This window comes from Spea bombifrons, chromosome 3, assembly GCF_027358695.1.
Source record: "Spea bombifrons isolate aSpeBom1 chromosome 3, aSpeBom1.2.pri, whole genome shotgun sequence".
Taxonomy (NCBI): Eukaryota; Metazoa; Chordata; class Amphibia; order Anura; family Pelobatidae; genus Spea; species Spea bombifrons.
In genome coordinates this window covers 104629497-104655055 of record NC_071089.1, presented here as the reverse complement: position 1 = coordinate 104655055, position 25559 = coordinate 104629497, and the positions used below count along the sequence as shown (strand labels likewise).

Here is a 25559-nt window from a genome sequence, read left to right as displayed (position 1 = left end):
CAAACAGGGATTTTATCGCCAATTGCTGCCAAATTTTGAGGTATTTTTATATTTTTTTGTTTTTTTTGCATATGTTGCAATGTTGCTTTAGATTTTATATTATATTTTGTATAGAATATGTGCAACTGCAGAAAAAAACACCAAATTGTGTTCACCAACATCCCCCGGTTCCAACAAGGCCTCACATGCATGGTTCATGCAATTTTTGAGGAAGCTATGAGGGCAAAACTGGAACATGCGCATTTTCGTTTTCACATTTGGATTTTTCAGAAATTGGTTTCCTGGGCCCATATCCCATTTGGGACATTTTGGAAGCCCCCCAATGTAAATTACCCCATAAAAGTATATATTTATGAACAGTAGACAAGTCATTTCTTCACTGATGTCTGCCAAACTTCACAGGGAAATAATTTTATTGCGTTTTTAACGCATACATTTCAATGTTGCACTGAATTTCTTGCACATCATAAGTGCAACAGTGAAAGAAAACACCACATTTTGTTCACCAACATCCCATGAGTCCAACAAGGCCTCACATGCATGGTTCATGCATTTTTTGAGGAAGCTATGAGGGCAAAACTGGAACATGTGCATTTACATTTTTTTTAATATTTTTTTTCATCAGATTACTTGTAAGTGACAGGTTTAGGCCGCTGACATCAATCAGGGAGACCGATCAATAATCAGCGACTTAAAATGTCACCGACAAGTGATCAGGTAATAATTATGATATTTTCATTTATTAATAATTTGTGTTTTTTCATAATTACCCTAGATGACCCCTCTCTCTTTGTAGAGCAGGGTCATCCGTGGGCTGCCATAATGATCCGATCACTCCTATTGGCCAGGAGCGATTTGATCAGCCCAGCATTTGACCTGGAAGCACCCTGGACTTTCAGGTCAGTGCTGTTATTTTTTTTATTATTATTTTATTAATTTTTTTTTATTAATTGTTTTTAATTATGATTAATTTTTTTTTTACATTTTTTTTAACTCTTTCAATGCTGATGCTCCATTGGAGCACAGCATTGACTGATATTTAGTCCCCACAAGCTTGTGGGGACTAATATTAACCCCTGCAATGCTGCGATGGGGGTCATACACAATCGCAGCATTGAAGGGGTTAATTGAGGAAGAGGGGGGTAGGGGTTAACTGAGTGGGGGTGGGGGGGCTGGTCTCCACACTCATGTGGAGACCAAAGAACCCTGTCTCCCTGTCCCTGAAGCTGCCTCTGGCAGCTGGGACACAATCTCCAACAGACTGGAGATTGTAGGGGAAGAGTCTCTCTGATCAGTCCTACAGGACTGATCAGAGGACTTCTGGGGGCTCGTTTTTGCTGTTGCTGGTCTGCCTGGTTTCCAGGCAGACCACCAGCAGCAGAGCCCCCACAAAACGGGAATTAACCCCTTCAATGCCGCAATTGCGTTAAATAGGTTAACGCTGCACTGACGCTCTCATGGAGCGATCAGGCAGCAGGGGGGTGTTGGATCAGGCCCCCACACTTGTGTGGGGACCCATTCAACAGCCCCCCCCTTCCCTGAAGCTGCCTGTGGCAGCTGAAACCGCGATTGCAGATTTTTCTGCAATCGCTGTTTCTGCCTACAAAATCACTCCGTGGGAGTGATCGTAGGCTTGGGGGCGGGTTTAGAGAGGCTGTGCTGTCTGCCCAGGACTCCTGGGCAGACAGCAGCAGCGCCTCCACGATCACCGCGATCGTGGTGATGTGGGGGCGTTTTTTGGAGGAGACGTACCTGGTACGTCCCGGTCTACCGGTGACCAGTAACCAGGAAGTACCAGGTACGTCCCGGTGCTGAAGGGGTTAAAAAAACCCTGAAATAATAAAAACAAACACCTCCTCCACCCCCCAAAACCACTAATCCCACAACAGACCATCTCAAGGCAGCACATCCACATGTAACCCCACAAACCCCAAAAATCATCAATTCACATGCCCAAAAAAGATCAAAACAAGGAAGTCCCCATCTCACCCCAGAACCCCCATCCAAAAACTCACATGATAGCATCATGCCATCTTGAACAAGCATTAGCAATTAAACTAATTGAACCACAGTAAAACCATTTCACAGATACTAACATAAATGTATATAATACACAATTCAAAATGAGGAAAATGATCACAAATTAAACAAAGGGGCTCAAATGTACAAAAACAATGGGAAGAAAAACTTACCCAGTTCAATGGAGAGACCTACACTGCTTACCAGCAAGTTCAGAATGAGCTCTAGGAGGCGGAGTCAACCTGTCAGGGTCATGATCATGTGACTGATGACCAGTTTCAGTATATATATATATAAATATACATATATATATATATATATATATATATACATATATATATATATATACATATATATATATATATATATATATATATACATATATATATATATATATATATATACATATATATATATACATATATATATATATATATATATATATATATATACATTTATATATATACATATATATATATATATATACCGTATATACAAATTTCACTCCATCTGTTTCACTATATGATATAAGTGTTTTTTCAGTCTATATATATATATATATATATATATATACACATTTCAGTCCATCTGTTTCACTATGTGATATAAACAAATTTCACTCCATCTGTTTCACTATATGATATAAGCGTTTTTTCAGTCTATATATATACAAATTTCACTCCATCTGTTTCACTATATGATATATGAAAAAATTTTAGTATATGATATATGCGTTTCAGTATATGATATATGCGTTTCAGTATATGATACATGCGTTTCACTATATGATATATGTGTTTCACTATATGATATATACGTTTCAGTATATGATATATGCGTTTCAGTATATGATATATGCGTTTCACTATATGATATACCGTATTTATCGGCGTATAACACGCACTTTTTAAACCTAAATACGAAGCTGAAACCCTACCTGCGTGTTATACGCCGATAAATCCTAGAGCTGCACGATTTGCAGCGACGTCTCCCTCACTTCCGGTCCTGGGGAGGGTGGGTGTTATACGCCGGTGCGTGTTATACGCCGGCAAGTACGGTATGCGTTTCACTATATGATATATGTGAGATAAAAAATTGAAATAATGTCCCTAACGGCACCTCATAGTTCTACGTCAGCTAGCTAAGGTAAAGACAAATAAGCCAATGGGGCCTGATGGGGTATACCCCAAGTTATGAAAAGAACTTTGTGGTGTACTAGCAAAACCGTTAACTGATTTATTTCATGAATCATTGTTAACAGGAGTAGTCCTAGAATTCCTGGGGCAAGTCCTTTGGAAACAATCAAGGTGCTGGGCATTCTTGGTGCCAGGGCTAACCTTTGGGGTTTGCGACCTGTGAGCTATGCCTGCAATTTAAGGTTTTAATGAATGGTTTATTTGATCTATATCTAAAATGTTAAGTTTGTTTGTAATTCTTTTTTCAGTTGATCTATACCTGTAGGGCTGGTTTGGTATGTTACTCTTTACTAACAATGCTATGTTTCTATGTGTTATTTAGTTAACCCCTTGTTAGGGGACAGAGGGTTTGTCTTTAGCTGTAACTTTCTTCTTTCTCATTTACTGAACCCACACAAGTTATACATAATATTTTTTTTCAGGACAAGAAGCCCTTTCTAGATACTATCATTTTGATCATATCATATAAAAAAAGTGTAAAATATGATGAAAAGTTCAGAAAAAAAGGACTTCTTCTGACTTTTACTTGAAAAATATTTTACTCATGTTCAAAAGCTAATGAAAAAAACTGCTAAATAGATTCTAATATTTGTTCTGCATTTAGAAATATACAATGTTTTTTTTGCAATTTTTTTTGCAATAAGTACAAACAGCATATTGCTATTTTAAAACCTTAATATGGTCATAGTGCCCCATGTCCTATGTGGGGCATATTTGAACCTGAGCATTTCAATTTACCCCTATAAAACCACATGTTTGAAAACTAGACACCCCAGGGAAGTTAGCATTTTAACTCTTTCCATGTACTAATTCTACCACCAGCCTTTTTGTTCACATACATTTTACTTCAGGTATGCTTTTACAGGCCCTGGTATTTGTCACAGTCAAACAACACCCCAAAAGTACAGTCATATGACCCATGCATGGGTTTGTCGGGGTGGTTGGGGGGGGGTTAAAAGTAGGGCTGCCACTAACGATTATTTTAATAATCGATTAGTTGGCTGATTATTTTTTCGATTAATCGGATAAAAAATAATGTAATAAAAAACTTACAATTTACACTTTCATCTCTTTATCACAATGGCATTTCTCTATTCATCTTCTTATTTTACTGACATAATGATAAAAGCTACAAGAACCCAAACACAGTGTTTCTCAAACTAGGTTTTAATACAAAGTTATTAGTAAATATTAATTCATATGTTAACTATTTTTCATATTTAATAAAAAGAAAAAAGCCTTGTTTATATTTTCTTTTATTTACCAAACTACCCCCAGTTTGCCACTCTGCCCCAGATATGCCAGAGATTCCACTGTGCCCCCTGATATGCCACTGCGCCCCCGATATGCCTTCTACTCCTTATATGCCAGTGATATGCAACTGAGCCCCCTGATATACCTTTTACCCTACATATGTCTTATGCCCCCCTGATATGCCTAATATCGATATGCCCTATACCCCCTATATGCCTTATAACTTCCAATATGCCACTCGGCCCCATTTATGCCTTATACTTCCCTATAGGCCACTGTGCACCCTGATATGCCACTCCACTCCCCATAAATGCCCTGCACCACCCTGAAATTCATTATACTCCCTGATTCAACACTCTGCCTCCCCCAGATATGCCACTCTGAAATTCATTATACCCCCCATACACCACTCTACCTCCCCCTATACACCACTCTAACTCCCCCAGATATACCACTGTGCCTCCTTGAAATTCATTACACTCCCATACACCACTCTGCTAACCTGAAATTCATTATACCCCCCATACACCACTATAACTCACCCATACACCACTCTGCCTCCTCCCCCTCCCCATTCACCACTCTGCCTCCTCCCCCCTCCCATACATCACTCTGCCTCTCTCCCCCTCCCATATATCACTCTGCCTTTCCCCCCTCCCATACATCATTCTACCCCCCCCATACACCACTCTGCCTCTCTCCCCCCTCCCATACACCACTCTGCCTCCTGTCAGCAATGGAGGTTCACAAGACACCAGGGTGTCAGGTAGAAAGGCAGAGTGGTGTATGGGAAGGGGAGGAGGCTGAGTGGTGTATGGGAGGGTGGCTCCCATACACCACTCTGCCTCCTCCCCTCTCCCATACACCACTCTGTCTCTCTCCCGACTCCCTGGTGTTTTGTGAACCTTCGTTGCTGACAGGCACTTTCACTGCAGCTTCATAGGAGCCCCAGCGGAAGTGAAGGGGAGTAACGGAAGCTGTCTGTGCGCACTGCGCAGACACCCACCAGCTGACAGAGAGGATGATTCTCTGTCAGCCCGTGGGGGTCTGCAGGATGTGCACAGACAGCCGAGCGGAAGTGGAGGGGAGAGACGAAAGTTGTCTGTGCGCATCGCACGGACACCCACCGGCTGACAGTGAGGCGAATCCAGGTCCCCTGCAGCGTTGCGGGGGATCTGGATTCTAGTGTTATAATCCGATCTCTGTTTGAGGTCGGATTATATAAGGAGAGGAGTTTTTCAGAGCATTTGCTCTAAAAAAACCCCTCTTTTTATAATCGATAAAAATCGATTTGACTAGTCAATAATGAAATTCGTTGTCAACGATTTTCATTATCGATTATTATCGATTTTATCGATTTGGCACATTCGCAATTCAGTTTTTGAAAAGTCTGCCCCATGTCCTATTTGGGAAATCTTTGAAGGTGGTCATTTCAATTTCCCCCATCAAACCATATATATTTGAAAAGTAAACACTGCAAGGTACGTTAAACACTAGTATTTTAGTAATTTAAATCTTTCCATGAACTAATTCTACTACCAAACTTTGTCAAACTTCACACACACACACCTTCAGTTTCACGCATTTTGTAATTCAGGTATGAAGTTACAGCTCCTGGTATGTTTCACTGTCAAACAACAACCCAATATGTGTTCAGCATCTGAGTACAGTGATACCACCCATGCATGGGTTTGTTGGGTTGTTTTGGGGGTAATAGGCCACATTTGGGACATGCGCATTTTAGTTTTTCAAATTTTCTGGTCTCCTGGGACAAGATTTCAAACCAGATACTAATCGATTCTAGAGCTGCAGGTCTCTTTATAGACAGTGCCTTCACACTGAAGCTCTGTGCCTCTTTGCTTGCTATCAAAGCTATTGATAGCAAACCCATTTCAGCCTGCTCAGATAACCCACATGACCTCTCCCCTGCCCATGGCTGTAGGGGCTATTCATAATGAGGTCATCCAGTTCTAGATTATCCATTGTCCACACTACCAAGTGGTTTTAGGATACCCATTGTTACAGAGGCACAATCCCACTTTCGATTGGTGTAGGGCTGAAGTTTTGACAAGGTCGCCCAATTGTTCCTGCATTCGCCTGCTGATCACATCTCCTGTCTCTTCACTACCAGAGGAGTACAGCAATGCCAAGGGTGTCTTTAAAATCCTCAGGTGCTGTGCTTTCAGAGAAAATAACAACTGTCATTATTTTGGTGTTTAGGGGTGATTTTACTCTAAGTGAGGAAATCTACCAATTGAGGAAGCTAAATTGAGAGTGAAGGGGGAAGTTATAATAATAGGTGACTTTAATCTTCCTGATGTGAACTGAAAAACCAAAGCAGCCGGTTGTGGTCAGAGTGCAGATATGCTAAACTCCCTACTGGGATTATCTTTAAAATAAGTAGTTGAGTAGCCAACTCGCAAGGAGGCCATATTAGATTTAGTGTTCACAAATGGACATCACGCAGACGTTCACCGGATCATCCTCTTTGGCAGCCGGCGAAAGGCTACATGATGCGCACAGACAACCTCCACTTCCGTCTGGCACTTTAGCTGGATCTTCTATGCTGGAGGATCGGAAGGTCATGTCATGCTGGTGCTTGGTCTTAGAAGCCCCAGAGGAAGTACTGGGCAGCAGTGGAGGTTGCCAGAGAGGAGGGATCCAGGTCCCCTGCAGCTCTGCGGGGGATCTGGATCTTAGCCTTATAGTCAGACGTCTATTTGAGGTCTGATTATAAGACAACCTTAAATACAAGATGAGGGGTATTTTTCATAGCATTTGGCATACTGTATGAATGCATAATGGCATACATACATAAACATGTGCAAGGGGAAATATTAGCCTCTTTAATTCTCTGGACAGGTATTTGTTCCAAAATAATAAAGCTCTGAATATGTCTAGAGGGTCGGTTTCTTATTATCATTGTTGATATAATGTAATCCCCTCCATTCTCTGGGCATTGATAGAGTAAGTGGGAGAGGCACAGAATAGGGTCTCTGCCTCTTCAATGCTATCTTAACCTCTCCATCCCAAAGGACAGGTGAGTATATAGATGTCTTTTACACAACAAAAATATTTAACTTCAATTAACTCTATGCCTCCTATAGGGTTTATATATTTTAACCTCCCCGTCCCACTGAGCAGGTTGTGAGGATGAGGAGATATGGTTGGTTCTTTTACCGCCTGGTTCTTTTATTCCTTGCCCAAAGAAAGATGGCGAGGCAATGAAAACAATTTTTGTTCTTCAGCTATAGAATCAGCAGAGCGTTGGCAATTTTCATGCACCATACACTACAGCACTCAGTGACCCCCCCGCTCTTTAACTCCATGCAGTCTTTGCCTTCATGGCTGAGTTGCTGCTGTTCCTAAATGCTTCCACTTTCCAATAACATCAATTGAAGTTCACCGTGGAATATCTAGGAGGGATGAAAGTTCACAAACTGACTTATTGAAGAAAACAAAAACTGCCTGCGCTTTTCAACTTTTCATAAAGTTGGTAACAAATAAATAAACATAATATAAATGATTTTACGCGTTTCAGACATTCAATTTCCATGCCCTACTCTGCAACACACACAAATCATATCTAATTGCAAACAACTCGTATATTAATGAATATACAAATTTTGCATGTTACCTCAGTCTTAGTGAATAGGCCCAAAAAGGCTAATACCTCACTTTATAGTGTTTAGGATATGTCTGTATATTATAGTATTACATACATTTGTATTTTACGTACATCTATTGAACACTCACTTTTCTATTTATTTTTTTTGCAGTTTGGTCATCAGACATCCCAACAATGCTAAAATCTCTGAAAGTGTCAGCCTTCATCCTGCTTGTATTTGCTGTTGGATTTCTTTCTAGAATCCACCACGAGGACAGCAAGTTTTTCCTCTTTAGAAAAATAAGCTTCAATGTCTTCAGTTCAGATAATATCTTAAGTGAAGGAAATGGCATCATATCCCTAGAGACAACTGAAAGATTAGATTCACCTCCTTTGGTCTTCAGTCCAGATAATATCCTAAGTGAAGGAAATGGCATCATATTCCTAGAGATAACTGACAGGATGGATCCACCTGCTTTGGTCTTGTGCTCTATTGAATCAGCAGCTCGTGTATACCATGACAGGCCTGTGGTTTTCTTCATGAGTGGTTTGCCTGACATGAAATCAGAAGATGACCAGATCCAGGCACGAAAGATACTTCCAGTTCTTTCATCTTTTGAAAATGTCTACTTGTTTCCTCTACGGATGGAAAAACTTTATGCAGATACTCCTCTTTTCAGCTGGTATAAAAAGGTATGTGTATATATATATATTGGCTAACTGCCTTCACCAGTTCTCCCATTCTAACTTGTCAGTACCATCTTTGCCTTCAAACTGCTTGTCGGTGCCATATATCTCACCAAACAGCTTGTCTGTGCCATCTTTGCCTTCAAACAGCTTGTTAGTGCTATATTTGCCTTTAAACAGATTGTCAGGACTATCTTTGCCCCAAACAGCTTGTAGGTGCCATCTTTGTGCCCAAACAGCTTGTGTAGAACATCAAGTGCATCAGCATGCCATCTCCATGACACATACATTCAGAGCCGGCCTTAGGTGTTCTGGCGCCCTGTGCGGACTACTCCTCTGGCGCCCCCCCATCCCAAAAAAGAAAGGAATAAAAACTTGTAACAAAACCCCAATCACTATATACTACGCCAAACATTGATGTGGTGTAGGCCTACCACTTCATTGTCTGGCTTAGTAGTAGGGATGCACCGAAACGAATTCTGGACTGAAACCGAAAGTGCAGCATTTACCTGGCCAAAACCGAATATGACCCTCCCCATACCATAAAAAAATCTAACACTTTTATTTAAAGTAAGTAACACACCAAAATAGGACAAAACAATTAAATAACAATATAAATATATATATATGATTAACAGCAATCACATTCCTATCATGCCCAGGCATACCCAGATTCCAGGATGTACTCGCAGACTTGGCATGATAGGAGTATAATTGCCCTATCTACCCCTTCTCACTCCCTTCTGCCCTAACTTCCCCTTTTCACTCCCTTCTCCCTATCTACCCCTTTCCCCTGTCTCACTCCCTTCTCCCTATCTACCCCCATCTAACTATTTACCCTTTCCCTCTTTGAAGTTCACTTACCTTTCAGGAGTGCTGCGGTGGGGGTGCAAGGCCTCTGCCTCCCAGCTTTGCCACTGTATGGAACAGTATAGAGTGTTGGGAGTTATGATGTACTTTTAGAGCATAATTAGATCATGAAAAAGACATTGGAAATGGTACAGCATAACACCCATCACTCTCACACACTTACCAATCCACACATATACCAATCCACACGCATACCAATCCACACGCATACCAACCCACACGTATGCCAATCAACACGTATACCAATCCACACGTATACCAATCCACACATATACACTAATCCACACATATATACCAATCCACACATATACTAATCCACACACATACCAATCCACACACATACCAATCCACACACATACCAATCCACACGTATACCAATCCACACGTATACCAATCCACACGTATACCAATCCACACATATACACCAATCCACACATATACACCAATCCATACATATACACCAATCCACACATATATACCAATCCACACATATACTAATCCACACACATACCAATCCACACACATACCAATCCACACACATACCAATCCACACGCATACCAATCCACACACATACCAATCCACACACATACCAATCCACACATATACCAATCCACACATACACTAATCCACACACATACCAATCCACACATACACCAACCCACACATATACCAATCCACTCTCATTGAATGCTTTCCTACCTTTCCTCTTTTCTCCTTACAGCTCCTTTTCCTTCTCTTCGCTCCTCTTCTTCAGTTCTTCTGTCTTCTTCCGGGTCAGAGGGCACGGACACCGGTGGGCGCGGCTTCAGTGTTGTGCGCCGGGATCTGACAACAAACCCTGGTGCACAGCAGCTGTTGCCGCGCAGATCACAAGGGAGCGGTATCGGAGGTCTTTAACAGACCTCCGGCTCCCTTGAGTGATTTTAAGCCGGGATCAAGGGAGATCCTTGAACTGGCCTAAAATCACTCAAGGGAGCCGGAGGTCTGTTAAAGACCTCCGATACCACTCCCTTGCGAGCCTGCTCCTCCAGCGGCGGACATTACTGTCCGTCTCTGCAGGGGTGCCGGGTGCCCCCCTGATGAGCGGCACTCGGTGCCGCCCCCCCCTGGACCGCTCCCCCCCGCTAGGTACGCTACTGGCGGCAGCGATACGCTACAGTGGCATCGGACCCTGCGGCGGCGGTGTCGGACCCCGCGTCGGTGGCGGACCGCGCTGCGGCGGCGCCCCCTGGAGTATGGCGCCCTGTGCGGTCGCACAGGTCGCACACCCCAAAGGCCGGCCCTGCATACATTGACAGTAGAATGGGTTGTACTAAAGAGCTCAGGCACTTTAAATATAGTACTGTCATAGGATGCCACCTTTGCCACTGCGTGCCCTGCTAGATGCTCCCTGGTTCACTGTAAATAAGCAAAATAAATGTATGGGGATAAGCACTCAAAAATACATGAAACAGAGAATCTGTGCAAATATCTAATGCCAACAAACAAAACATAGAGCTGCTCACCATGGATAGGTATGCAACAATAAATAAGTTAAATAAAAATGTGACTTCAGATAAATATATGAATTCAATAATTTATTTAGATCAACTAATTTTTATCTACCAAAAATTGATTCGGAGAACTAACTATTATGATTCACACAAAAAGATAATTTCCATGATTCACAGCTCAAGTTAATTGTAGTTTTCATGATTTGTCAGATCACGAAGTGGTAGCGTACTGGATCCAACGCTTGGTATTGTAGTTGGTGATGTGAGGCTTGCATGCAGCTGCTCGACTATGAAAACCCACAGTTTTTGTGTTGAAATTAATGCCAGTGGAAGTTTGGAACTCTTCAGCTATGGAACTAGCAGAGCGTTGGCGACTTTTATGCACCATGCGCGCCAGCACTCAGTGACCCCCGCTTTTTGACTACAAGCAGTCTTCTGCTTCTTGCCTGAGTTTCTGCTGTTCCTAAATGCTTCCACTTTCCAATAATACCAATTGAAGTTCACCGTGGAATATTATTATTATTTATTTATAAAGCGCCGACAGATTCCACAGCGCTGTAGAAATGGAAATTTTACAGATACAAGAGTAATGAAGGGCCCTGTTCCCGCAGGAACTTACATTCTAGGTGGATAAGGGGTGAGAACAGGAGGTGAGGACTGCCTGGTAGTGAATGATGTTAATGTATGGCGAGATAAGGGTTGTAAGTGGGTGAATGAGAAGTTTTGATGTTTGTTTCAGTGGTAGGCTTCCCTGAAGAGAAAAGTTTTTAGGGAGCGTTTGAAGGAGGGTAGAGTTGGTGAGAGTCGGACAGAACGGGGAAGAGAGTTCCTGAGGGTTGGTGCTGCGCGAGAGAAGTCCTGTAGGCGGGCACGGGAGGAGGTGATGAGTGAAGATGTGAGGAGCAGGTCATTGTTGGATCTTAGAGGGCAGGCTGGAGTATATTTGCTGATGAGGGAGGATAGGTAGAGGGGAGCGGCGTTAGTGAGAGCTTTGTAGCATAGAGTTAGTATTTTGAATTTAATTCTGCTATGGATGGGGAGCCAGTGGATGGACTCGCAGAGAGGTGCGGCAGATGCAGAGTGTCGGGTGAGATAGATTAGTCTGGCAGAGGCATTAATAAATTAGTCTGATTATGTCTTAGACATATTTATCTTGGGGTGGTGAGAGGACATCCAGGAAGAGATGCCAGATAGGCAGTAACCTGTGCATATATATATATATATATATATATATATATATATATATATATATATATATGTATATATTCCTGCAAATAGTATTGACTAAGAAAATAATGTTTGGTCATACATTAAATTATTTGGCTTTGGCTGTTGATAGTATTTAGGATTTCTGGCTACAGCTTTATGTAAGACTTACCATATTTACTAATAACTGGGGAATTTTCTTCTGTCTTGGTGTCTAGTATTATCCATTTATCTGGTACCCTCACCCTTCCTCCCTCTCATATGGACTTAATGAATATATTGTGTCCTTAGATCACGGTGACCAAAACCTTCTCTTATTTTTTTTTTCCCAGACAGAGACACTTACACTAGTAATACTGTGTAAAGTTTTCTGTTTAGGGCCTACTAAACCAGGAGCACCAAACCCTGGCATCCCTATAATGGAGCTGCATTTTTCACACTACCCTCTCTCCCCCTCTACCCCTCCCCTTCTCACTATGTACCCCCTTCCCCCGTCTCACTGCCTTCCCTCCTTTCTCACTATGTACCCCCTCTCCCCTTTCTCACTATCTAACCCCTCTCCCCTTCTCACTGCAACCCCCCTCTGCCCCTTCTCACTGCCCCCTCTGCCCCTTCTCACTATCTACCCCCTCTCCTTCTCATTATCCTTACTTACCCTGTTGCTGGAGTCCTGCAGTGGGAGCGGGACGCGTCAGTCTTCCCGCTCTTCTGCGGTGTGCGCTTCACAGCTGAGCGCGGGAATATGACATCATATTCCGGTGCTCAGCATGAAACGCCGGCACCGTGACAGAGTAACGGAGAGTGAGGGGCGCCGATCGGTTGCTGAAAACTTCACGAGCGACCATTCGGCGCCCCTGCCCGGGACTTAAATCAAAACATTGTTTTTTGGGTTTTTTTTTAACTTTTTTTTTTTACTTTATTTAACATGGAGGATGTCCAGGTAAAACTAAGTGACCCCATTTCTTTGAAAAACTGGCTTTACTTCCCTTAAGTCCATGTAACATGAATTGTTTCTGCAATTTATCATAATTGTAAGCAAGTGCTAATAGCTTATTTGCATAATATATATACATTCTTATATTTAAACATGAACTTTTTATTTTTAGATTAAACCAGAGCTGGAAAATTTTTGGATACATGTTAGCTCAGATGGATGCAGATTTGCTTCAATGTGGAAATATGGTGGTATTTATATGGACACTGATGTCATTTCACTCCGGCCCATTCCACATAAGAATTTCCTAGCTGCAGAAACTTTGACTGTTTGTAGCAGCAGTGTTTTTGGACTTGATGATCATCACAACTTTACTTGGAAGTGTATGGAAGACTTTGTAAAGAACTACAATGGGGCAGTGTGGGGACACCAAGGACCAGGTCTGTTAACACGAGTTATGAAAGAGTGGTGTGTTGCACCTACATTTCATAATACAGATGATGCCAGCTGTGGAAGCATCCTCTATTTACACCCCCAACGTCTCTATCCAATTTCATACCCATCATGGAGGAGATACTTTGAGGTTTGGCCAAAGATACCAACATTTAATGACTCTTATTCTTTGCATCTCTGGAATTACATGAATAAGGAACACATGACAGTGGTCCCTGGCAGTAACACATTGGTTGACCATTTGTTTCAACAGCACTGCCCCACCACTTATGCATCTTTATTAACTCAGGAGTCTGTTGTCTAATAAAGATTGATTTATGGTATTGTTTACTATAGGCAATATGATAAGAAGTCAAGGCATGTGTCTAATAGAAATGGCTATGATAATGTCGCTATAACACATGCAAATGACTGCTATGCAGCTTGTTGAAAACATTGTATTATGCAAAAACTAGAACTGCTTAAAAAAGAAAGAAAAATGGAAAATGTATATTTAGTCTGATACTAGGAATAAAAATTGGTGAGATTTCTTATTTAATATCCATAAATTCACTTTATAGTAGGGAAGTCAATTACCGGTAATTATTCTGGGTATATTCAATAGTGGACAAATATCCTATAATTCTCATACACATATTGCTTAATTCAGCACCAGAAACCCAAAACCACTTGTTTACTTTTTATATTCTCGAAGCTTGCAGCTGTACCTAAGCAGCCAGTGGACTGCAAGACCTGATCTGCCACTGGAGCAGCAGTATCAGTAAGTATATAGCCTTTTTGGAAATACTCTTCTCTCTTTTTTACATTTTGTAAGATACACGACATCAAATATCAACGGACATTAAATGAACACCTGACTACCTCTGCTAAAAAGCTGAAAATGGGCCGTGATTGAATCTTCCAGCAGGGCAATGATCCAATACAAACATAAAATCAAGCTCCTACCATGGTCATCCCAGTCCCCTCTCTTGAATCCCATAGAAAAACTTTGTCAGGACTTGGGTAAGTTGGTTGAGTAGGAGCCCCGTTGCAGGGGATACCAGGGGCTCTGTCTGTACCACAATGCATCATGACTAGTAGGTAGGTACAGACAAGGCTGGGTGTAAATATATATAAATAATATAGATCTATATTAGAGTGTGCTGGCAGAAAAGGTGAAACAGGAGTGGTTAACAGGTGTGATAAACGCACAGGCACAAAGGCAGATGCACCACAGCAGGATACGGACTTCAGATAATGGACCATGGAACAGACTTTGGAAATGGGACCATGGAACAGACTTTGGCTAGGGGACCTTGGAACAGGCAAGCCAGGTCACCAGGAAATCACAGGAACTATAGCCAAATCGGGGTCTGAGAGCAAGATCAGGACAATGCACCACAAAGGCCCAGATTGAAGTGCAAAACAGTATATAAGGCCAGGGCTACACCCAGGTAACGTGTCTCATCTGAACAGAAAATAAGTCATCAGTGCTTCTGAGAGGGAAGGGTGGCCAATAGTGGCTGCAGAAAGGCATGACTGTTGATAAAGATATCACACAGCCCAGGCTGACACAGTACCTGACAATCGTTAGGGTGAACTTAAGAGGAAAGTCCACCGGTGTCAACCTTACAATTTAAATGCTCTGGGTGGATTGTGTATGGAGGAATGGTCTCAGATTCCTTACCATGTTTTCTCCAACCTCACCAGGCATTATAGGAGACTCAGAGCTGGTATCTTGGCAAAAGGAGGCAGCACAAAGTATTGACTAAAATTGTGCCAATAATTGAGGCACATATAGTTAAAATTTTTTATTTTGGATAAACCTGTGTTGTGTTGGCCATTGTGTGGTATCCATGTCAGCAGAGTATTTTCGTGTTTTTTGGAAGAAAAGATCAAAATGTACACACTTGAATATATATCATGACATAATCATCTGTTCCTTAGCACTTCTAAAAATTAGTTAAATACAACCTCAGATAAACAATAACAACAATTATGACACACAACATGTTATGATTTATTCAGCAAACATAAAGCCAAAATGGAGAAGCTATGTATCAAAGGTAGTACACCCTTACTGTTCCCATAGGAAATAAGATGCTAAGTAGCAGACAGGTGCTGGTAATCAAATGCCCTTGATCAATTGATCATCAGCAAGTATAAACACCTCTATAAAAGCAAACATTTTAGCAGTTTGCTGGTCTTGGGAATTCAGGTGTGTATTAACACAATGCCAAGGAGGAAAAAGACATCAGCAATGATCTTAGAGATCATCAATCTGGAAAAAGTCATAAGACCATTTCAAAACTATTTAAAATTCATCACTCAACAATGATAAAGATTACTCAATTAGAAAAAGGCTGACCAAGTATGGTTTGTTTGGAAGGCTTGCCAGGAGGAAGCCTCTTCTCTCTAAAAAGAACATGGCAACACGGCTTAGGTTTGCAAATTTGCATCTGAACAAACCACAAGACGTCCTTTGGACAGACAAGAATAAAGTCAAGATGTTTGGCCATAATGCACAGTGCCACATTTGGTGAAACCAAATATAGCATATCAGTACAGCTCATACCAACTGTCAAGCTTGGTGGTGGAAGGGGATGATGATTTGGGCTTGTTTTGCAGCCACAGGATCTGAGAACGATGTGGAGACTGATAAGGCCAAACAGAAAATTATTACTTAAAGTTATTGCTGCTAAAGGTGGTTCTAAGAGTTATTGAATCATAAGGTGTACTTAATTTGTCACAAAAGACTTGAAACGGTGTAATACGTCATGTATTGTAATTCATCAAAGGTTATATTTAACACATTTTTACACCTGCTAAGGAACAGATGATTGTTATTATGTCCTGATATGTAAAATAATGAAATTCAAAGGTAAGGTTGTACATTCTTTTTCACACGATATATATATATATATATATATATATATATATATATATATATATATATACTGCAGGAACTGGAGGAGAGGAGGTCACCAAGCACCATCATTTTGCCCTCGCATCAGATTGAATACCTTAAGTTTTAAGCACCCCGTCAAAAGAAAATGTTTTGTTTGACAAGATCAAACTGCAGTAAACCTATGCTGTTTGTCACTCAATTTACATCCAGATATTTAACAAATCTTCACTTTTAATCTTCTGGAACTTTACCTGTTAATAGTGGCTGGTTAAATAAGTTTGCCAACAGCTTTGCCAGGGCACTTTAAATTTCTTTTAATATGTTTGGATGCATCCCATTGGTTTTTATGGATCAAAGGCATGCTCTCCCAGGGGCAAGAGGACCACAATTCTTCAAATGCTCACGGAGATGGGAAGAAGGTGGACTCAGGGACAGATGAAGGGATGGAGGGGTCCTGGGGCACACTGTTACAGGCAAACACTTATCCATCGGGCAACACCATCAGGGAGGCATCTAATTGGTGCCAAATATATCCTGCAGTATGACAACGGCCCCAAATATATAGCTAAAGTCATTAAGAACTATCTTCAGCAAAGAGCCCTGATCTCAACATTATTTGAGGGTATGTTTGAGATTACATGAAGAGAGATCAACTGTTTCAAACTGTGGTTAGTTAACCAAGAACTACTGAGATCCTTTAAAAAAAACTGTGTGCAAGTGTAGCTAGAAAAGTTGATGCTGTTTTTAAGGCGGTTTACACCTTGTGGCCAGCCCTCTGTATTTGCTGTCATGAAGTCTCTTCTTTATGGTAGACCTTGATAATGATATGTCAAGAAAAAGCCCACACCTGTCCATTGTTAGGAATATTAATTAGCTAAAATAGGCAAAACCAATATTCTATCACATACACAAAATGCTGACGCTATTAATTATTGTAGGACCACATCCACAATATTAATATAAAGAGATACCCTATATTTTATCTCTGATCCTAAATCCTTTCAGATTATAATTCAACGATAGTTAATCAAAATATTATTTATTGTAAAAACACAATCTACAAAAGCAACATCCCTCAGGAACATATCACATTCATACTAGAAGGCATACGTTATATTCTACTTACTGCTAAATCCAAGGGCCACTACTCCATGCTAATCCTATTGGACCTTTCTGCTGCTGTCGACACTGTTGACCGCCCTTTTCTCCTTCAAACTCTTCATGCTCTAGTGTGGCTGGTTCATCCCTAACAATGCCACCTTTACCATTTATGGGGCTTCCATCTCCTTTGAAGGAACATTTTGCGACAGTTCATGGGAGGTCTACGGAGGAACAGACAAATAAAAAGGAAAAAAGAACAAGAAGACCAGGAAGCTGCAAGTGAGGAACCAGAAGGAATCAGAGCTGCGTGGCAAGGAGACAGGGACATGGAAGCCATCAGCGAAGAAGGTAGGGAAGCATTCAGAGTGAGAGACAATTATTTAGAGTATGAGAAAACGTGAATTACAGTGTGAGAGATTGTGGGGTGACAGCATGAGTTAGAGTGACAGAAGCAACGAAAGTTACATGAAAATTCTGAGCTTTTTCAGGGCCTGTTCGATCACATATTAGGTACACCACTGTATTAATTGACCCCATGAACATACAGCGCTTCGATTCTCTCTCCTAGAGATATAACAACTGCACTTAAGAACAGTGGGACTACCTATTGCTGAGGGTTTCCATTTAGTCTGGCAGTGCACAAAAGTCAGACTGTTTATGATCTGTGGTTCCCCTTCGATCACCCAGAGTTCCTTTAGCATACTAAAGTCCTTAATTTGCTTAAAGAGGACCTTCCTACTGAACTTGAAACCACTGCCACAGAAAACATCCAGACAGAAGGGCCCTAGAGCAGCTCCATCATGAACCAGCCACTGTGGCAGCCTTTCCTTTGGATAATTTAGGAATAACCAATGTCCACCGGACAGTCTTGATGAGCACTTTCTCCCTAATACACCCCTCTTTCCTTTTCCTTCTTTCCTACCGTTCTCTCCTTATCCTCATTTTTGTTTTCTTTCCCCCCACCTCAGCCTATTGTTTTCTTGTGATTGTGTGTTGTGGTTGTATAGTCCGGGGTTTTGGTGACTTTCAAACACTGGTTGGTGCTGGTGTGACATCTTACAGGCACTTCTTTCCTGTTTCATCAGTGACATCTGCTATGATTTTCCATTCCTTCATAACCTCTCATGGCAAAGGGCTTTTGTTCTAGTTCATGGGAAGACTTGAAGTTTACCAGTTTTGCTCTCACTGGAGCTTGAGACATGTCCGATACAGTATATGGCAGTGGTGATGCTTATCTGTTTGCTTGATATCCTACTATTCACACACTGGTCCCTGTTTGCATTGGCTTCCTGTGGAGTTTTTGGGGCAAAATCCTTTTCTTTTGAATCTCTTATGGAGTGACAGGGAGCCTTTTATTTTTAGTTATGATCAGGTTTGGATGTCATAACGCTTGCTAGTGCTAACCACACTGGGACTTCACATTTATAGAGTTTGCTCTGTTAAGACATCATGATCCCTGTGGACCTGGTATTGGACTTTCATGTTCTGGCCTCTCTGCTTGGGACTCATATCTCTTTTCTGGTTCATGAGGATCAAGTTGATTTTGTACTTAATATGGAGACCAGAGATAATATAATTAAATTAAGTGTTAATAGGATGCTCTCTAAACAGTTCCAGATTAACAATGGCGCCAGACAGGGCTGACCCTGTCTATTTTATTATTTCCCATCTTAAACCTGGTCATAGATAACTCTACTGCAAAACTGGGAACACAGACTTGCCAAGTATATAGATGACCTGCTGTTCATTTGAACATAGTCTTTGATCCCATTGCCCAATATTATTAAATAATGTAATTTGTTCAGCTCCTTCTCTAACCTTAAAATGAATGTGGCTAAATTCGAAATTCTGAAAACTAACGTCACGACACAAGCTCCCTTTTCATGGGTGTGGAAGGATTATTAAATATTAGGGCACCCTCATTTCAACTAATATTTCAGGATAATTTTCTTCCCCTCTTTTCCACCCTGGAGAGAGTCTTGGCCATATGAGCTAAGTCGCCTAGTACTTGGTTTGGGCACAACATTGTTTTAAAGATTAATGTGCTTCCTAGGGTACTTTCTTTTCCAAGCACTACCAATCGATATTCGAAGATCCTTTTTTAGGGATCTTTATTAACTTTTCATCAAGGTTGTATTGAGTGGCACTAAGCCTCATCTCTGCCTCCCAAAGCAGTTTGATGGTTTGGGCCTTCCTGATATTTTAAAGCCTTACCAAGTGACTCACCTTTAAGAAAAGTGGAACGGTCTCCTGACTCATCCCCTAAATCTTGGCTTCAATTGGAGCAGGCTGCCTCGATTTTGCCACTCTATATTTTAACCTGGATCAGCCCCACTGCAGTCCCTGGATTAGTCCCTTCTACAACATCCAACCCTGCTGGACTGTGCTCACTGCCATCATCTATCCTTTCTTTGTGTTTTCTTTGTGGAAATATTATTTATGTCTACCCTACACAATACTTGTTTAATGTATTCTACCTCCAAGGTTACAGTTTCTAGTTTGGTCTTCTCTGAGGTAGTCAACCTGAGTTTGGATGCACCCCCAATTCTTCCCATTGTTAATCTGCCCCTACACATAGAGAGTTTTGGAAGTGAAGGCAGTGCTGTGTTAGTTACAGCTGAGCTGAAGTTGTTGAAAATGCAAGTTATAAATGCACCAACGTTGCCATCTGGTAGCCATCTGAACAATAATACAGTATATCATTTGACAAAAGAAGATCAAGAGGGACACTGTAAAATACATTTAATATAACATAAACAATAGAATGTTTTTGAATCATGAGATGTTGAATAAAGTGCAAAAACATATAATGAAACAAAAGTTCCATAAAAATACTTTCCCCAAAATATTTAATCCAGTAGTGCACAAACAAGTACACTACACCATTGTTCTCTTAGTACAAAGGGTTTAACATTATGTGTGAGTATTTCAGAAAATCACATCTGACCAAGCAAAATAATGAGAATTATGATAATGGCTGTATGCCACATCATGATCTGGTGCCTCCTCGTGTGTTTAAAATGCAAACACCAATTATAATCTGTGTTAGTATTCCACACAAAAGATATCATGCACTACACCACAACGCACAGCTTGCAAACATTTGGCTGCTTTACATTTCAGAAGGGAATTTGAAGGCAGACATTTACAACAGAAACCCCTGTACTGTATTTTTAGAAATACAGAACACGGAGAAGTTTAATTTCTAGGTGCCTGCCTTAATTGTTAACTTGAGTGCACACACAGAATTTCAGCAAAAACAATCAGTCTGGAGCCTGAAAATATTTAATTACATAATATTATAGTAAAAAAAATGATTTTGCAATTGATGTAACCCGTGGCCACTTTTTCACATGGAAGTAAGCTTTGCATGCATTATTTATCAGATACAAGCATTTACAAATCCCTAAAATGTGAATTAGTAATTGGTTTATTGCTTGGCAAACATAGAAATAATTTAAATCATGATTAGTCGGCTTGTGCAATGTGACCATATGACATAGAAAAACACCATCCCCTCATCAGGAGATTCACCATTTTTCAGCCAGTAAACCAACAAGAATGAAAAGCCCTGTCGCCTAAATAGCACGGGGTGGCATGTAGTTGTGGGGATAGGAGGTTGGGTTCATCTAGAGGTCAGCTATTGATTTAATAGGCAGGGTCAAAAGTTCATGTCAGGAGTTTAAAAAAAAAAAATAGCCTTGGTTATATAATGATTTGCCGCCTTTGCCTCGCGGGCACCTTTGGTGCCCCTCGAGACGCCTCGCGCTGCGCAAAAGGCGCGAATCCGCGCTATAAATAGGAGCTGTGGGAGCGCTAGCAGTCATGCCACAAGGCGAACTGCTAAGCTGTTGATACTTACCTGTAAAGGCTTGTATTTTCGGCTGTGCAGGAGAGCCGCGGGCGGAAGATGGAACTTCTTCTTGAGAAACTCCGGGAGAAAGCGTTGGCGAAGGGAGGAGACGCTTGGCTGCAGAGCTGTATCGGCATCCATCTGGATGAAGACTTGAATCAAGACTGGCTGGGGAGTGAGCAGGAGGTCGTCACGGAGACGGAGTTGGAGAATGTTGCAACTCCGTTGGTAGTGCCGTCTGCGTTTGAAGAATCGTTCAGAGATTTTGCCGGAACATCGCGGGATTTGGCCGCATCATCGCGGGACTTGGCCGCGTCATCGCGGGATTTGGCCGGCATATCGCGAGAGGTGGCCGGTACATCGCGAGAGGTGGCCGGTACATCATGTGAAGTAGCCGGTTCATAGCGGGAAGTGTCCGAAGCGGCGCAGTTTTCATCAGGAACAGCAAGGCGATCTACTAGAAGAAGATGCTAGAAGTCCGCAGAATATGAAGAGCACGGGAGCCGTGGTAAGAAGCCGGCTTCAAATAAAAAACGGCCCCTGCCTCGTTCTCCAAGTGGTAGAGGTATAGGGGTGAAGCAACAGCTACTCCAGAGGGAGGAATAAGAAGAAGAAGAAGGGTTCCAGGACCGTTATGGGCATCAAAGGATGGCAGTACCGGGTTCTGGGCAGCAACAAGGAGCGAAAAATGTGAATGAACAGGAGAGCGGCAGAGCTGGGGCTAGCAGGGGTGAGTACATTAATGTGAATTTTAATAAATTGAGTGAGCAAGTGGGTTCTTTAGTGGGTTGTTTAAAGGAGTTACAGGGTGCTAGTCCAGCTCAGGCTTGGGATAGGTCAGTTAATATACAGAAGAAGAATGTGATTAATGAAGCATGTATGAAGGAATCTATGTCATGTGAAATTTTGGCTTTGGGTTTTCATTTGAGTAGTACTGTAAAAGAAAAAATATGGTGCAATGAGTATGTGGATATACTGTCTTTATTGCCTGCCTCAAAATAATTTCTATCTAAGCATGATAAGGAGGATGATAGATGTAGACCGGTTGCTAGGTCATTCAATAATTGGTTGCAAGCGTTCTGTATTTATGCTAGTGTTTATTGCGAAAAGCATAGTGATAAAAGTTCTGGTTTGTTTCATCACTTGGAATCAGTTTTGGAAGCTTACAAGAATTTTGGCGGGTTGGCCTGGTTCAATTATGATGAGGTGTTTAGGCAAAAGTTATCTGTGCACAAAAATTTGGATTGGGGAATGAAGGACGTGGGTACGTGGATCAGTACTATGCTGCCTCAGAGAACAACAGCGTCTGTAAGGTCTCAGAATGTCTTAGGTCAGCCAAGGGTGCCAGTTTTTGAAGGTGATAAATGTGTGTTGGTGAGGAATTTAAAGACTTTGGAGGATAATATGGAGGTAGCTAAGGAGAAAATTAAGAAAGAGTTAAGTTTGGGTAGGTTTGAGGGTCCATTTTCTAAACCACCATTCGTAAACTTTAGGTTCTCTCCTTTAGGTCTGGTGCCCAAAAAAGAGGCAGGTGCATTTAGGCTTATTCATCATCTGTCTTATCCTAAGGGTAATTCGCTAAATGATGAGGTTAAGAAATTCGAGTATCCAGTGCATTATACTTCATTTGAGGATGCTTTGAAATTGGTTAGAGTTTTGGGGAAAGGTGCTCTTTTGGCTAAGGTGGATATAGAGGCAGCTTTTAGGCTCTTACCTATTTACCCAGATTGTTTTTGTTCGTTAGGTTTTCAATTTGAAGGAAAGTTTTATTTTGACAAATGTTTGCCTATGGGCTGTGCAGTTTCATGTTATTATTTTGAAGCTTTTTTATCGTTTTTAGAATGGGCAGTAGTTCAGGTTTCTGGTTTGTTTTAGGTTATCCATTATCTTGATGATTTTTTATTTATGGGAAAAGCAGGTAGTGCGGATTGTTTGAAGTTACTTAGTTCGTTTATGGTTATTTCAGAATATTTTGGTGTTCCGCTAGCAGCGGAGAAAACGGTTTACCCAACAACTAAGTTGCAATTTCTAGGAATAGAAATTGATACTGATAAAATGATTTTTAGACTACCGGATGATAAGATTAGGAAATTGAAAGGTAAGATTCGTTTGGTTTTGGGTTTAAGAAAAGTTACAGTAAATTGTTTTCAGTCATTGTTAGGGTTGTTAAATTTTGCTTCAAGGGTAGTTCCAATGGGAAGAGTATTTTCAAGGCTTATTGGTAGAGGGATTGCAGGTAGGAAGGAGCTTTATCATAGAGTGAGAGTGTCCAAACAGATTAAAGAAGATTTGTTCGTTTGGAGCTTATTTTTGGATAAATTTAATGGCGCTGCGGTTTGGCAGGAGGATTTTGTCAGTAATGACGAGTGGCAGTTCTTTACGGATGCGGCAGGAGCTACAGGATTTGGTATTTATTGGCAGGGTAGGTGGGCAGTTGATAGATGGCCAAATAAGTGGATAAAAGCACGTTGGACCAAGAATATGTTGTTACTTGAGTTATTTCCAGTGGTTGTTGCGCTGGAATGTTGGGGTGAATTATGGATGAATAAGAGGTTGCTGTTAAATTGTGATAACATGGGGGTGGTATGGGTTATTAATACGTTGAAAGCAAAATCGTTGCCGGTTATAAGTGTTTTTAGGCGTTTGGTGTATTTATGTTTAATTTATAATATATGGTTGAAGGCAAGGCATGTGGCTGGGAAAAAGAATGTGTTGGCTGATGCCCTTTCACGTTTTGATTTCAAGAGCTTCCGAAGGTTGGCGCCGCAAGCGGAGGAAGAAGGGATGATTGTTCCGGACTGTAAGGCACCTACCTTAATCAGCTCCCGGCCGTCCTCTTCTCTCCCCCGGCAGAAACGCCGGCACCGCAGACTGGAACATGAAGCAGCCGCTCGCGCACGCGGCCGCTTCATGAATATTTATGAAGCTGACCGCCGGCTGGATTCCGCTGCGTCGCTATGGCGACGCAGGACGCGATCACGTCCCGGACGTCGGGGAACGCCCCCCCGGGCTATTTAAACCTCGAGCACAGTACACACAGTGCTCAGTTATACTGGTTCTGTCCGTATTACGTGAGCTTCCCCGTATCCTATATATATACATATATATTTACCTTGTTCCTGATCTCCCGGTATCCGACCCTGATCTACTAAACGGCTTCCTGTGTTTCTCTGGTTTCCTGACCCCGGCTCTCCCTGCTACTACGTTTACCTCTGGCATCCTGACCTTGGCTATCCTACCCGACTACGTTTACCTCTGGCATCCCGACCTTGGCTATCCTACCCGACTACGTGTACCTCTGGCATCCCGACCTTGGCTATCCAACCCGACTACGTGTACCTCTGACCACTCGTGCTTACAGCCACACCACCAAGTGCCCTGTTACCCTCACCAGGCCCCTTGCGTGTGTTCTGTTCTGAGCAAGTGTGTTCCAGTCCTGCATATCGGATTCCTTCTGGTAAGACCAATCTTACAGAATAACTGAGCCCCGACATGGAATCCGCAGGAATTTCGGATGCTCTTGCAGCAATCGCTGGACAGATTACTGCACTTACTCGCTCCTTCCAGGACCTCCAAGCCAGCCATGCGCATATGCAGCATCAGCTTCATGAACTTCAAACTAACCCTCCTGGCCCTGGGGAACCATCTCCTGCTCCCGCTCCACTTCCACCAATGGAGGGGGCCTTTGCTGCTGCTGCTACTCCGGAACCCAAGGCTATTCTTCCCGAGCGCTTCTCAGGAGACAGAGCTAGTTATCGTACCTTCATGACGTCCTGCCAAATCCTGTTCTCTCTCCAACCCAGAACCTACGCCTCCGATCATGTGAAGGTACGAACTGTGATTTCTCTACTATCAGGGGAACCACAGATCTGGGCTCACCATCTACTACGCACCAATAATCCAGTCCTGAACTCATGGGCCGAGTTCAGCCACGCTATGGACACTTTATTTGACGATCCTTTTCGCACTACCTCTGCTCATGCTGCCATACGTGCTTT

At 41.9% G+C, this 25559-nt stretch overlaps 1 protein-coding gene across 1 annotated transcript; it reads left to right on the top strand.

Annotated features, from left to right (window-relative positions):
• Nucleotides 1-8271: 8271 nt before the first annotated feature.
• On the top strand, nt 8272-14253 carry LOC128483356 (alpha-1,4-N-acetylglucosaminyltransferase-like). Its single transcript, XM_053459523.1, has 3 exons — nt 8272-8386; nt 8465-8769; nt 13440-14253. Exons 1-3 carry the CDS (start codon nt 8272-8274, stop codon nt 14022-14024), a joined length of 1005 nt encoding a protein of 334 aa, XP_053315498.1. The 3' UTR covers nt 14025-14253.
• Nucleotides 14254-25559: the final 11306 nt, after the last annotated feature.

Excerpts from the sequence above, each read along its gene's own strand:
- LOC128483356 (XM_053459523.1), top strand. The coding sequence starts at position 8,272 with ATGCTAAAATCTCTGAAAGTGTCAGCCTTCATCCTGCTTGTATTTGCT. Across the intron at positions 8,387-8,464 it reads CTTTAGAAAAATAAGCTTCA|CTCCTTTGGTCTTCAGTCCA; the intron begins ATGTCTTCAGTT and ends GATTAGATTCAC. Across the intron at positions 8,770-13,439 it reads TTTTCAGCTGGTATAAAAAG|ATTAAACCAGAGCTGGAAAA; the intron begins GTATGTGTATAT and ends TTTTATTTTTAG.